This window comes from Lacerta agilis, chromosome 5 (assembly GCF_009819535.1).
Source record: "Lacerta agilis isolate rLacAgi1 chromosome 5, rLacAgi1.pri, whole genome shotgun sequence".
NCBI lineage: Eukaryota > Metazoa > Chordata > Lepidosauria > Squamata > Lacertidae > Lacerta > Lacerta agilis.
The window spans coordinates 69459185-69474828 of record NC_046316.1 but is presented as its reverse complement, the minus strand read 5'-3'; the positions used below and the strand labels follow the sequence as shown (position 1 = coordinate 69474828).

Below are 15644 nucleotides of genomic sequence, written 5' to 3'. Positions count from 1 at the left end.
AGTTGCTGAATTGCAACATTACCAAACTTAAAACCATAGAGAGACCTGATCTGAATAGAGACATTGGATTCTTATCTCATTATACATGATATAGCTATTTTTAGCCATCTCACCCCTTGCTTTTTGCTGTAAGACCAATTGCAATCGTTAACAGTCATCAACAGGTTTACCACACCTATCAGCCAATCACCCATTCTCACCACCCTTCTGAGTAATACCTCTCCCCACCCTCTCACTATATATAAGGGTCTGGTGACCTCTGTTTCTGTGTATCTGCAGAAGTGTGCATGCACACGAAAGCTCATGCCAATAACAAACTTAGTTGATGGGGTAATGAAGAGTCGGACATGACTAAATGACTAAACAACAACAAGGTGCTACTGGAAGGAATTTTTTTTATTTTGTTAAAAACAGGTGGCTAACCTTTTTTTGGCTGAGCCATTTGAGAGGGCCATTTGCCAGCAGGTAGATTTAGCCACCTCACAGTCTTATCACACACAGTCCTCTTCTCAACTGCTCTCTACAGATCATCTGAGGAGGGGTGGGGCTAGCATCCCCCTTCACCCATCAAATGAAGAGTCTGATAACCAGGGAGGGGGCTGTTTGAATCTCCATTAAAGCATCATGCTAAGCAGAGAGGTTTATACAACTTCTCCTGTCCCAGGGTTGTCTACTTCAAATTTATCTCTCTTTGCCATCACCAAAGTTGTGGGACATTAGGGGGAGAGAAAAGTTTGATGGGGTGCCAGACAAGACTCCAAAGCTTGGATTTACTCACCCTTGATCTAATACATGGTCAGGAATCTTACACTTGACGTTCAATCTTGTGTATATATACTTGGGAGTAAATCCTATATTTACATTTCCCTAAGTAAATATGCCTTGAGATGCATGATAATATACAGATTGTAGCCTTCCATGCAGGGAGCAATATTTGCTTGTAGTTTATTTTAATTTATAGCAACAGTATTAAAATAATATACTTGAGGACTTGCTAGAAAAAAAATGTATTGACTCATAGCCTGATAATGTTCTTAGGTAAATTGCAGTTTTCATTTCTCTATGCAAATACTTAGCAGATTGGTTTCACTTTTGTTTCTGTTAATGTGCTCTGTTGTTTCCCATTCTAGCACAGACGTACTGCTTGCAGTGGTGAAATGTTTTAGCTGGAGCCATATTTTCTGTTTCTTCCAACAATAATTAAAAATGTGTCCCGTCCCCCCCGAATTTATATGCTGCCTTTCAAGACAAATGGGGAAGGTTGCTCACATAAACCATTAAAAATGTAGAATACAGTACAACTTAAAATATTTCTATTACAATTACAGAAACTAAAAAAGGCCATCTAAAAACAATATGCAATAAAGTACAATAGCATCACTGTTATGTGATACCATCGTTTTGGTTAGCTGTTTTGAGTAGCACTTTAACCTTGTTGATAAAGGAACTTGACTTTGGAGTGACCTTGATTCAGCAGTTGTTGTAGTTCCAAATGAAGTACCCAATACTAAAGTTGGTGTTGTTTTGTGGGGTTGTTTTTAGCGTATACTGGCAAGGCACTGCTGGCTATATACCTGACAATGTGCCTCTTGACCCTGGTCCTTCCTGGCTTGTTAAATCTAATAGAGGGCATTCAACTAGTTGGGTACAGAGCATGGTTAACACTTCATTATGTGGCAGCCTGGAACAAGACAAACCATGAACTTGGGTTTGGAAATAATTTTAAGTCAAACCATAGCTTGGCTGCAGGTATGACAGCAGGACTATGAGACAGGCAAAGCAGCTATGCTTTTTACTGTGAGTACCTGCATGGTTGCACATTCATGCTTAGTTTGGCTTAACATTACAATGCGACTGGTAACTGCTGTGTAATGGTGAATAATATAGTAACTATTGACTTCCTTGCTGCCAGAAGCAGAACATATTTCTTGATTACATGTATGTAAATAATCAGACTGCATTGTTTCTTACCAACCCATAATTTATAAGCAGCAATTCCAGAATGCACTGTTAAAAATTATAAGCCGTCCTCCAAAGGTGGAAGTAACACATGAAATACAGTATATTCTGGCGTATAAGACTACTTTTTAATCCAGGAAAATCATCTCAAAAGTCGGGGGTCGTCTTATACGCCAGTATGTATGGTAAGTGTTTCATATACAGTCGTACCTTGGTTTTCGAACAGCCTAGTTCTTGAACGTTTTGACTCCTGAACAATCAAAACCCAGAAGTGACTGTTCTGGTTTTTGAACGTTCTTTTGGAAGTCGAATGTCCAATGGGGCTTCTAATTGGCTGCAGAAGCTTTCTGCAGCCAATCAGAAGCCGCACTTTGGTTTTTGACCGTTTTGGAAGTCAAACGGACTTCCAGAATGGATTCTGTTTGACTTCCAAGGTATGACTGTATAGGTATGGAACCATATCTACAGAAAAGAGAAAGATGGAGCATATCGTTTCTCGCTAGGTGGATGAATAACTGCCACTTGTATTAATTAATGGTTCTAATATGTTTCCTAGATTCCAGAGTTTGACAACTTGTACCTGGACATGAATGGTATCATTCATCAGTGTTCACACCCTAATGATGATGATGTTCACTTCAGAATCTCAGAAGACAAGATCTTTGCTGATATATTTCACTATTTGGAAGTATTGTTTCGCATTATTAAACCAAGGAAGGTTTTCTTCATGGCAGTAGATGGAGTTGCTCCAAGGGCAAAAATGAACCAGCAGCGTGGCAGACGTTTTAGGTGTGTGAGTTCTTCCTTTTTTGTTTGTTTGTTATTATTAGTTCCCTCATATCTCCTGAATGCGCAGGTTATTCTAAAGCAGTGGCAGTTAACACTGTATCTGTTGTTTCTTCCTGGGGTTTTGGGCTGCCTTGCTGGATTAGCAAAAAAGAAAGAAAGAAAGAAAAAGAAAACAAAATAGTTGCCAGCATCGCCAACCTGTTGGCCCACCTGCATTAATATTTCCCAAGGAAAAGGCCTGCATGCATTGTTGGCTGACATCCTATGTAATTTTTCTATGCACCTTAGGGAAGTGCTATAAAATGCTCTCAGAAGCCAAGAGGTACTTCATATACCAGATGGAGGAGAAAGGATGCACTTTAGGGTACTTCTTCCCAAAGATGTATGGGACACTCTTGGCGGTGTCATCCAATGCACCTGCCTGATCTTCCCCAAGTGAAAGTCTGGGAGGAGTGTGCATGGTTCAGCATTGCTTCCAAAGGATGCAGAGGGGAAGGTGGGGTGGGAGTATGTTGTGTTGTCCACTGCTGCGATAAAGCAGGCACCTTTAGGCAGCAGTGTCCACTACTTTCCACCAGCTTTCCTTCTCTGAAGCAGGAAAGGTTGACAGCGGTTGCCTGTTTGGCCCTTTCTAGCTAAGGCTTTTCAGGCCTCTTTGCCATGCAGCTGCTGAACAGCCCTTGGTCTTCTTCCCACCTTTGGAGCTGTGAAGTGGCAAGAATTGCAGTGCAACTGCTTGGACAATCCTACCCAGCTCTACAGCTTCAAAGTAAGGATTAAGACTGGCTGCTTTTTATGCTTGGCAGTTGATAGAGCCACACTAGTCACGGAGAGCATATTTGTTGAAGTCTGGATGCTGTGCTGCTTACTTTAAAAATAAGTCTGCCCCACCCCACTTTGGTCTTTATATTTGTATATCTCAATACTGATATGTTTTCTGTGTTACTGTGTTTTGGAAGCTTCTACATGTATGGGAGCTGACATTGTAGCTGATGGAGAAGCAATACTTGCTTTGAGCTCATGGTAATGCACTTGGGCATCTTAAGAAGAGAGTCTCTAAAATTATTAGAAAGTTTAGCTCAGCTAAGTTTCATTTCAGCAGGATTTAAAAGAAAGCTCAGGTTTCTTTGCATTATGTTCCGCTAAGCACAATAATACAAATCTAAATAGTATAAGTGTGGGTTAGCTAGATTAATGATTGTCTTGGTTTAAAAAAAATCCTTTGGGACTGGGATTGGAGTAGAAGGGCTTGGAATTTTAGTGCATGAGTGTGAACTATAAAGCAGAAAGACTCTGTTTAAATCTCACATCCTCCTCTTATTCACTGAGTAGCCTTAAGCAAGTCACTGACTTTCAGCTTATCCCCACTGACTCTCAGCTTATCCCCCTCCTGTCTAATAAAAACCCACCCCTTACACAGTTTTTGTGCTATTATTGAGATTATGTATATGAAGTGATGTGCATACTTTACAGCACTAAAATGCTAAATATTGTTACAGGTCAGCAAAGGAGGCAGAGGACAAAATAAAGAAGGCATTAGAGAAAGGAGAGACTCTGCCGACAGAAGCTAGATTTGATTCCAATTGCATTACACCAGGTAGAGGAGTCTGCTTAATTTTTAATGTTCTTACATTCGGATGCTAGGCTGCCATCTGGAATTGCATCCTTCTTTCTGCCCCTTACAGCTCATTTGAAATTAAAGGATGTGGTTTTCAAAAGTGCTGTAAGCCCAAGGTTTCTAGCAATTAACTCAAGTGAATGCTTTTTGGAAATTAATGACTTGAAAATGGTGGCAAATCAGGCTTATTGTTATGAGACTGCTCTTGTGCGTTGCACTATAGAAAAAAGGGCTGTGGTTACAGTGGCATGTGTTTGTCTTTATCCCAGGGTAACTTTGGAAACCAGAAAATATGTAATGCATAGGAATTACTTGTGGTTACAGTCAGCTAAAATTTCCTGTCAGAATTCTTTTTATGCCCAAGAGCATTTAGCCATCCGAACATAGATTTTTGAGCAGTCTTTGGTTTGATGATCTAAGGCAGTGTCTGTTTTTGAAATTCTGAGATAAGATGTGTTAAATGAAGCAAACAAAGTTTTTTTAAAAAAGGAAGTAGCAATAAACACAGCATGGGAAATGATTGTAACATTGAACATACTAGCTATGCTATATTGCATTTTTCTATTGCATTAGTCAACTAGAACATTTTACCTTACGATACAAAAATAGAAAAAAAGATTTCCATGTACAAATGCAAAGAATTTCACTACTCCAGCTCATGCTGATTCCAAAGAATGCTGTGTGACTTGTGAGCAACTTTCAAAAGGAAGTTAAATTTATTTTCATCTCTATGGGCATAAAGAGTCACTTAAGCTAAATCCTCTTTTCTCTTATCCCTGTTGCTATTCTTTGTCGTGCTACTATAAACTGGAAGTCACAAATTTTCTGGTTCAGGCACAACTCTTGAGACTGGAGAACCAGGTAATGTCTTCCCTCAAAAGTCTAGATCAGCAAGTGCTTAATGCATGGGAATCTCTGACTCTTGACTTTACCAGAAACAGGAAAACATAGTTGAAGCAAAATAAAAATGCTGAAATTCCTGAACACATTTTAGAATTCTGAACAGTTTATACTGTCATAGTGCCATCTTTAATTGTAGTATACAATCTTATTTTTGTGTGAAACATTGATTTCTAAAAATGTGTCTCTCTTTGTAAAGGGTAAAATGATTGTTTGTTTCCCACTTCTGTTGATTGTTAATCTTTTCCAGTGAAACAGGTTTTAATTCTTTTCTGAGATTTCAGTCTGTGAAGATTTAACTTTCATATTTATGTTACTAGGGACTGAATTCATGGCCAGGTTGCATGAACATCTGAAGTATTTTGTAAATATGAAGATTTCAACAGACAAATCCTGGCAAGGCGTAACTGTCTACTTATCAGGCCATGAGGTTACTTTTTACATTAGTAATTTCTTACAACATTAATATTAAACAAAGCAGTATTTATTAATTTTATTTTGTTCTTTTTTTGTTCAGACACCTGGAGAAGGGGAACATAAAATTATGGAATTTATAAGGTCAGAGAAAGCAAAGCCTGACCACGATCCAAACACAAGGCACTGTCTGTACGGTTTGGATGCTGACTTGGTACGTTCAGATTGAAAGTGTATGTGTGGGAATATGTAGATTTGGGAATAAATTAAATTCTGGCTATAAATGTATGTGGCTATTAACCACAGTGTCTCTGCTTTTTATGTGGGCCCAGAGATTTCTCACCACCCTCTCACATAATAACCTGATCTTGAATTCTGGCAAGACTGAGCCACTGTGAGTGAATGGTTCCTGTCACAGAAAAATTGGTCAACTGCCTGCCCTGGACAGGATTGCAGTCTAGCTGAAGGTGCAGTTAATGCTGTCTGTGGGTGCTTCTGGAACCAGCTTTGTCTCTGGAGGCCCAGGTAGCCTCAGGAACTAGAAGCATTTTTTGCCAGCTATGCCTGGTACAACAGCAACAGCCAGCCATTCCAGGACCGTGAGAGTTTGACCACAGTAGTGACCACTGGTGATTTCAAGATTAAATTACTACACTGTAGTCTGTGTGTGACTTCTCTTGGGCTTGATCTGGAAACTGCAGCTAGTGCAGAATGCTGCAGCACAGTTACAGGCAGGAGTGAGACCTCTGTCCAAAAATCTGCTCTGGTTGCTGATTTGTTATTGGGCCAAGTTCAGGATGTTAATATTAGTATATCAAGCAGCTTGGGATCAGTTTATTTGCAGGATCTCCTTAACCCACTTATGCTTGCTTGACAGCTTTGATCTGCAGCACTGTTAACAAATGCCACACAGTATTGATTCTGCACATGAAATAAATAGTTTTTCCAGTGTAGCAGAACCTGCATTTTGGAACTCCCTGCCCATTGACATAAGGCAGGCACCTTCGCTTGTGCAGTAGGCCCGCAACTTGTGCACTTTTAACTTTTTACACAAATGGCAAAAAAGGGAGAGAACATAGAGTTCTGACTTTGGCAATCCCACCTGCCATTGAACCCAATGAGTTTTGACTTTAGGCGCAATCCCTGGAACATAACCTCTGTGTAAGTTGCAGGCCTAGGTGAAAAGGTTAAGAAAAATAAAACTCTTGACTACAACCTTTTTAATTTGTGTAAGTTTGAAAAGTCGTTTAAGTAGTGTGGCAACTACTAGAACAGGCATCCCCAAACTCGGCTCTCCATATGTTTTGGGAATTGTAGTCTGAAAACATCTGGAGGGCTGAGTTTGGGGATGCCTGTACTAGAAGAATGCTATTGGAAGAAGGTGGCACTCACCATGCATGAGTCTCATTCAGATCATTTTAGACCTGGGCTTACTTGCTTTCCCATAAAAGAACTAATAATTCAGAGTTGCAGCAAAATATTTTAAAAATGCTTATCTCAAAAACAAAGTGTCTTGTGGAACCTTAAATACTGACAAATGTATTATGGCATAAGCTTTTGTAGTCTCAAAGCTACTTTGTTAAAGTGACTGGTTTTAGGGGTAAAAACATTTAAAATGCTTCTTTCAACAGATTATGCTTGGACTGACAAGTCATGAGCCACATTTTTCCCTTTTAAGAGAAGAGGTCCGGTTTGGTGGCAAAAAGTCGCAAAGGTAACTCCTGTAAAAATACGAATTGCATAAAAAAGGAAAATTGAACAAAACCACTAGATAGCTACATCATTTTTTAAAATGAGTATTTGATATTGAATTATTTATAAAAAATTCCATCAGCTTACTTAGTTGTGGTCAATAATTTTACAGAGCGTGTGCCCCAGAAGAAACCACTTTTCATTTACTGCACTTGTCATTAATGAGAGAATATATTGACTATGAATTTTCACCAGTTAAAGTAAGTATGGATGGACCACAGGACAAAAATTGTTTAAAGGTTTGCATAAGGCATTGGTCATGAATTGTTTCTATCAACCTTTGTTTATCAGGACAAGATATCGTTTACATATGAAATTGACAGAATAATAGATGACTGGATCTTAATGGGCTTTCTTGTTGGAAATGATTTTATCCCTCATCTACCTCACTTTCATATTAACCATGATGCACTGCCACTGCTGTATAGAACATACATGGATATTTTGCCTAAACTTGGAGGTAAGAGTCTCACAAAGCTAATGCAATATGGTCAGTTTCAAAATTGCTTCTTGTTGCAATTGTGACAGTATTATAGAGGAGGAAAAGACAGCAGGGAATCCAGTCTTAATGTTCTGTGTTATGTTGCTCCTGTTGCTCCTCTTCGATACAATGTGCCTGCAGGAAAAGCAGCTCATGATTATAATCACGAATCAGATTTTTCTTCTCTAATAGGTTACATTAATGAAAGTGGGCACCTCAACTTACCTCGCTTTGAGAAATACCTTACAAAATTGTCAGATGTAAGTATATTGTTTTCTTTTGAGCAAAACTAAAGTCTTAACTTAAAGCCCCATCTATACCTCCAATGTGCAGGTTTGCCCTCCAAATCTTAAGAACCTGAGCTTTTCATTAAAAAGAAAAAGAAAAGAATTCTAGCTGCCATCAAGGTGGAGAGATGCTTGAAAATTTTGAAGGTAGCATGATTGAAAATATTGGGCAGCTTCATCCACTTCGGAACTAGCGGACACACTGCATGTATATGATTCTGGCTTCCCAGCATGCATGTCCATATCTTCTGATTTTATAACTGTAACATTACCAATCTGCTTTTCTTATGCTGGAATTTCCTTTATTTTTATCTCAGTCAAGCCACTAAATCTGTACCTCTCAAATATATTCGCTTCTGTAAATCAGCATGGCTTCACTTTTTGTGTTGTAGCAAAACCCCCCCCCCCCCCCGTGTATGATAAACTTCCACTAGTGCTAAACAGGTTAACTGTTCCAACCTGCCAGATCTGCAGTTGAAAATGGTGGTGGGAAAATATGCTGCTTCTTTTTTTGAAAACATTTTAATTTGGTTTTTACAATACATGTTTATAGAAAAAAAATCAATTGCATATCCATGTAAAGAGATTCCTCGGAATCTCAGGACTCCCCAACCCCCACCCCTTCCCTGGAGTCCCATTTTAATCATTTAAAAACTGCTTCTTCTTCAAACTCTAGTTATTATATCAATCCATATTTACCATGATAATTGTTACACTACAAGTGATTCAAAATCCTGCCAATGTTTCTAATCTGCTTACAGTGGTCTCTTTGATAACTTAAAAATTTTCCCCATTCTTTTATAAAGTTTTTGTCCTCTTGATTCCTGAGTTTTCCAGTCAGCTTTGCCATTCAACATAGTCCTTCAGCTTGGTTTGCCATTCTTCTCTAGCCGGGACTGTATCTTCCTTCCATCTCTGGGCTAGTAGCATCTGGGCGGCTGTTGTTCCATACATCAAAAGTCTTTTCTGGTCTTTTGGAATATCTGTATCAGTAATTCCTAAGAAACCTCTAGTTTTTTTAGCAGATGTCATTTTAGACATTTTTTTCATTTCATTATATAACATCTCCCAGAAAGCTTTTACCACCTTTCAAGTCCACCACATATGATAAAAGGTACCTTCTTTTTCTTTACATTTCCAGCAGGTATTTGTACTTGTCCTATACATTTTTGCCAACTTGTTGTTGTTGTTGTTCAGTCGTTCAGTCGTGTCCGACTCTTCGTGACCCCATGGACCAGAGCACACCAGGCACGCCTATCCTTCACTGCCTCCCGCAGTTTGGCCAAACTCATGTTAGTTTTTTTGCCAACTTAGTAGGAGTCAAATACCAACAGTGCATCATTTTCATATAATTCTCTTTCAAGGAACAACAGGCCGTAAATTTCAGGTCTGTTTTCCATAACCTTTCCCAATCTGCCATCTGAATGTTATGACCCGGAAAATAGGCTTTAGGGTTCAAGTATCTCCTTGAGAAATTTGCCTTGAAATAGATTAGATGTATAATGATAATGCTTTTCTTTCTTCCATTTATTTTGACAGTTTGACCGTGAGCATTTCAGTGAAATCTTTTTAGATCTGAAGTGGTTTGAAAGCAAAGTGGGCAATAAATATCTGAATGAGGCAGCTGGTATTGCTGCGGAAGAATCAAGAATGCAAAAGAAGCGCAAGGTTAGTAGTTCGGTGTTATCTGCAAATTTGATGAGCATCCCTTCAATTCCTTCATCCAAGTCATTTATGAAGATGTTGCATTCTTGTAGCATTGAAATTTCACTTTTTACCATCACTGCTTCTGTGAATTGATGCTACTGTATATGCATATCACTCTGTGTTATTTAAAGTACCAATCACAATTTTAACAGGCTCAGGAAAATGCTATGTGCTTGGCTGCTTTGGAGAAAACTGACAATGGAACCGTAGCATCTTTAAAAAGTGAGTCCAGTTGTTGTGTGGTGCCTGTGTTGGCTAAACTTGCATACATAAATTATCTGTGAGCCTGCACTTCTTAGCATTTTACTCTTTACGTGAAAGTCAGTAAAAGACAATGATTTTTTTTTTAAGGAAGCTGTTTTTACTTGCTATTTTCCATACTATTTGCACACTTCAAATGTTTTTGGCTAGGTTCATTTTAATATCAAGCAAGCATATTTGCTGTACTCCTTTTGGTGCCTGATAAAAACAATCTTGTTTAGACAAGCCTACCCAGATGCTTATAAACCTGCGGAAATTTTAATCCATTTTAGGATTTTAACCTTTGTATGTTTCTAAGCATGGTTGTAAATTTTTCTTGGATTTTTTTGTTTCACACTTTGAGGGTTTTTACAATGAAGTGGTGCATATAGCTTATTAAAAAAATAAAAAGGAATAAATAGCAGATGTTAATTGTAGTATACAACAAGTTAATTGCTCGATTTTATTTTTCATTTTAGCTTCGTTAGAAGATGAGCCAGAAGATGATGATTTGTTTGAGACAGAGTTTAGGCAATACAAAAGAACATACTATATGACCAAGATGGGTGTAGAAGTAGTTTCAGAGTAAGTATTAACAACAAAATGGCTTCTTGCATGAGCACTGGAACTCCTCCAAGTGGGTTACAGTTTCTAAAATAAAAAAGGAGAACCTGTGCTCCACTTATAGTACCTGTGATTCAGTTATAGTAACAGAAGCGATTACATAATTTCTGTTCGTGAAATTAAAATGTTTTAACGTTGTTTTATCTCAGCCCATGCCTCTGAAATAGCTGGAGGTAATAGCTAAAACAGCTTCATTCTCAATCTTATTTGTAAGTGAAAAGAGAAAATATATTCCAATTTTTGGTATTTTTGTTTTAGTGCCTTTCTAGCTGACCAGGCAGAATGTTACGTCCAGGCAATACAGTGGATATTGCACTACTACTACCATGGGGTTCAGTCGTGGAGCTGGTAAGATGAAATTTACAAGTGGAATGCTTATATCAGCTTTGCAATCAAGTGTGCTTTAGACCAGAGGTTTTCAACATTTTTGAGCCCATGGCTCCCTTGGCCAGCTACATGTGTGGCTGAGGAGCCCAGTTATGACACCCCTTGCCTGCAGAGCTGGCAGCTTCTCACGCTTTTTCAAACACCGTCCCTTATGGAGTGTTCCCTCAGCCTCTTCTCCTCTGCCCCCTCCTTGGGAGTCCTCTGGTCTTTGAGCTGCCCCCTTCCCCAAAGAGAGGTGCCTCCTCACACTGCCCCATAGGGGCCTGGGAAGAAGATGCCCCCAGCCTTTGTGGCCCAACAGAGACTGGACATAGGTGAACTTGAGGCTAGCACCTTACCTTGTGAGGCAGCAGCAGGTGCTGCCAGGCTTGCATGGCGGAAAGGCTCCCTTTCAGCACTGGGAACTCAACTCCTAGGCATGTCTTGCATACAGCAAGCACAAGAAAGGCCGGCATGGCACCTGCCTGCTTGCCCAGCCTCCCACTTGTCTGCCCATTCCCAACTGCAAGGGCTGGCTGGCTGGCTGGCCTCCCTCTCCCGCTTGCTTGCTTGCTTACCTCGAGGCTGCCTGGCAACTAGCAACTCCTGGCCAGCCCCAGAGGCACTATTCACCTGCAAAACGTGTAGTCAGGGCTGTTGCAACAAACAGCCGATCAATCCTTTGGGAGGCAGAGACACAAGAAGGCATCAGAGCAGGAAGGGAAGGAAAGAGGGACAGGCCAGGCCAGTGTTGCCCTGACTATCATTCAAGGCACTTTGGTTAAAAACCACTGTTTTAGACTATATACATAGTTGCCACTTGACACCCAATTTCTTAAACCACTCCTCCTCACCTCAAACAATTTAGAACAGTGCTGAGTTACATACCTTGTCTAATTATTTGTGATTTTGTCCTTCAGACCATTAAAATAAATAAGATTACAATGTGTGTTTATGCTTTTCGTACAGCTGTAACCTTTATTGAACTAAAATAGCATGTTTCCTCCTTGTAGGTTCTACCCCTACCATTATGCACCTTATCTCTCAGATATCTGCAACATCAGTGAACTGAAAATCCACTTGGATTTAGGAAAACCATTCATGCCATTTGAACAGCTTCTTGCAGTACTTCCAGCAGCCAGCAAGGATTTGCTGCCAAAATGCTACCAGGTACTGTAGTTAATTATCTTTAGAGGGATTCATCATTATGGCTACTGTCCTTCTATTTTACAAGATAATTTCAATTCTACTCTTGTGCATTATATACATTCTCCATACAGGGATTTGCTTAGTTAAGTACCACTGGAAAAGGAACCTTGTCCAAATATTTTACTTTCCATCAGTAAGGGCTAATGTTAGTTAGGTCTTATCATAGTCTTCTTTTAAAATGTAGTTTAGTCTGAATTCCTATTGCTTAACTTTGATTACTTACTTCCAATTCTTTAGCATTTGATGACTGGTGAAGAGTCTCCCATTATTGAATATTATCCAACTGAATTTAAAACTGATCTAAATGGAAAGCAACAAGAATGGGAAGCAGTGGTTTTAATACCATTTATTGATGAGGTAAGAACTCTACCATTCTTTGATCATAAAGTGACTAGTAAACTGTTTAAACCAAGGCCTGGTTTGCGTGGTTTAGTTTTATTTTTCTTCCAAATTTGAGACCAGATAAGTTGAATCAGCAGTAGCTATCTGTGTGCTCCGGTGGTTTGTTTACAAAGACCAGTAACCTTGGGAGGTTAGTTCTTTACCTTTCTACCTCTGTCCCCAAGACTATGCCCAAGAAGGGTTAGTAAATGGGCTTCAGGCATTCCAGGCTTCAGCCATTCTATTCCTCTAGTTCCTGTAAGCGTAACCATAGGAAGAAATGAATGACCAAACCAAGAGATTATAAACCCAGAGAGTGCTTGATCTTTGGGGGACATCACTAGTTCAAATAATTATGAATCACCCTTTCAGGAAAAAAAAATGCTACAGTACAGTATTCTCCCCTGGAGAAGAGCAGGGGTGGCCCCACTTCTAAGTGTTCCCAGGGACAACCTTAGGCAAAACAGGGGGAATAATGTTCAAACCATCCTTTGGACAGGAATAATTAGAGCTGCACTCTTAGCCATATTTAGTCCAGATGCAATGCTACTCATCCTGGGACCTCCCAGGTAAAGGGCAGGTAAGAAATAAATAATCATCATCATAATACTAGTTATTTAATCATGGATATGGGTAGTAGTTGCTCCCTTCACATACGCCCTCATTTCTTGCCTAATTATTTACCCCTCTTCCTGCTTTTTCCTTAACAACCTTCATAATAGTCAATACTCACTAGAATTGGTTATATTGATTTCATTAGGCGCTAACTTTAACTAGTTTAGATTGGATCCAGCCTCCTCCCAGTCTCTGCGTTTCAATATGCCTAATGCTTACTAAGTGCTATATTCTATTTAGAAACGATTGTTAGAAGCGATGGGATCCTGCAACAAGTTCTTGACAGCAGAAGAAAAGCAAAGAAATAGGCACAGTGAATGCCTGATGTACTTCTATGATAAAGATGCAGAGTTCCAGTACCTGTCTCCTTGGCCAGAGAAGTTCCCTTCCATAGAAAGATGCCATGCAAAGTAAGACTGCAGGTGTAATTCCTTAATGCAAAGTGTGCAATCTACTGAGCGCCGCTGCTGCAGTGCCCCTTTGCATTAGTTTTGTTTGGAAGTTAGTTTCAAAATCATACTCGTTTCAGAAACACTTGTTTGAGTAAGTAGCTTCTTGGCTGTAGCCCATAGATAATAGTAAGAAGTCATTTGACAGAAATGCGTAAACAAATGCTCTTAAGCTGTCCTTGTCCTCTCACACAATCAAAGATGTCAATTAGTAAAGTTAAATGGCCAAAGATGGATTCTTTTGCATATATTTGATAGTCTTCCTTTAATTCTGACTGACTGTTGTAAGCGTAACAACATTCTTGTTTTCAGCCTCTGTTTACTGTGAAAGGCAATGTTTCAAAATATACATTTGTAAAAAATCTTAGGTTCTGTGTGCAGAGACAGTTTTTCAGAGTAGCTGTATGTTGAAAGTTGTGCTCTTGTTTCTTAGGCATAAAGCTATGTCTCTGGACGTCTGGCGTGTAGATATAGCCCAAAATAAAATAACTAAATTGGATATGGAGAGGCTGTATTTCTGTGGCTTTCCTACTCTGAAGCACATTAATCATAAGGTAAATGGTGCTTGTTGAATGACATGTTTTTGTTAAGTACTTATTCTGTGGAAGGCATTCATTGTACATCTTGACTTTCTTTCCCTATTCTAGTTCTATCTGAAAAAAAGTGGGGTACAAGTTTTTCAACAGAGCAGCCATGGAGAAAATATGCTACTGGAAATAATGGTTTCCAATGATTCAGAGGAACTAGTGAGTGTCTGGCTTTTTCAACTTCGTTTTTGACAGTCTCTTATTTTAGAGAAGTAATGCTAGGTGCTCTCCAAGTTTCGTTGTCAGTAGCTGTGCTTGGACATCACTATAAACGATAGTTTAGTGAGACGTGAGCGTAGGCTCCCCTTGGACTTGTGTATGTGTCTACATCCCAGACCTTGCATTGACCCTGTCCTGTCAGAGATTTAATACAAGGTGAGCCACAAGACTATTTGAGAAAGTGATGGGCCTGGTGACGAAAAATGTATTTTTGACATCAAGGCCAAAGCAAAAATGTGTGTATCTATGGTCTGTGGTGCTATCTAGGATTTAAAAACTTGGGACTGTAGATCCCAGAACACAGCAAGGTTACTAGCTTTGTTATGTGTGGTACTTACAGATTTGCCATGGAATTGTTTTCAGTAGGTTAACCAACTGCTTTTCTTCCTCAGAATGCTGAAAATGTAGCCTCTTTGGTGCTTGGGAAATCAATATTTGTTAACTGGCCTCACTTGGAAGAAGCCAGAGCTGTTGCTGTATCTGATGGTGAAACTAAGTAAGAAAGACCAATTTACTTTGCAAAGTTTGCCACTTACTTGCATCTTCAGATGCCCATCTTCATAAACAAGTTTTCATATGACAAGGTCTCGGAAGCATTGGCTGTTTTGTTTGTTTTTTGAAATAGCTATGTAAACCATACATAGACCTGCCTGGAAAAAAGTGTCCCTTTTCTCACAGGATTCTTGAATTTAGTTTAAGGTATTTTTTATGTGACAGATGCAGAACACTTGTTTTAATTTCAGTTTTGTTTCTATTTGGATGTATTGAGTTGCTTTTATGAATTATGTTTGTTATGATTTCTTATGTGGTGAAGGGCAGAATATAAACATCCATAATAAATGGACTATGATAGACTGAACAGAAAATATTTATCACCCACATTCTTTGCTCTTTGCTGATGGGAAAAGAGCCAAATTGGATCAGGACAGAGCCGGGGGGCTAGTGGTCATCAATAATGGAAGCAAAGCAAGCACACTTTTCATTTCTTTAATGAAACATATTTATTGATACCAAGTGGATTTGCTGTCCTAAGTTCATTTGCTGCAA

General features: G+C 39.2%; 1 protein-coding gene across 1 annotated transcript in view; it reads left to right on the top strand.

The window, feature by feature from the left end:
• XRN1 (5'-3' exoribonuclease 1) overlaps positions 1-15644 on the top strand; it is a 40325-nt gene that overhangs the window by 2139 nt on the left and 22542 nt on the right. The window contains exons 2-19 of the mRNA XM_033150375.1: positions 2516-2748; positions 4248-4345; positions 5587-5696; positions 5784-5894; positions 7312-7394; positions 7545-7632; positions 7724-7892; positions 8106-8173; positions 9740-9868; positions 10060-10129; positions 10627-10732; positions 11030-11119; positions 12151-12307; positions 12584-12703; positions 13583-13752; positions 14225-14345; positions 14439-14537; positions 14990-15093. Of these exons, the coding sequence (XP_033006266.1) occupies positions 2516-2748; positions 4248-4345; positions 5587-5696; positions 5784-5894; positions 7312-7394; positions 7545-7632; positions 7724-7892; positions 8106-8173; positions 9740-9868; positions 10060-10129; positions 10627-10732; positions 11030-11119; positions 12151-12307; positions 12584-12703; positions 13583-13752; positions 14225-14345; positions 14439-14537; positions 14990-15093 (2126 nt within the window). The remainder of the gene's footprint in view (positions 1-2515; positions 2749-4247; positions 4346-5586; positions 5697-5783; positions 5895-7311; positions 7395-7544; positions 7633-7723; positions 7893-8105; positions 8174-9739; positions 9869-10059; positions 10130-10626; positions 10733-11029; positions 11120-12150; positions 12308-12583; positions 12704-13582; positions 13753-14224; positions 14346-14438; positions 14538-14989; positions 15094-15644) is intronic.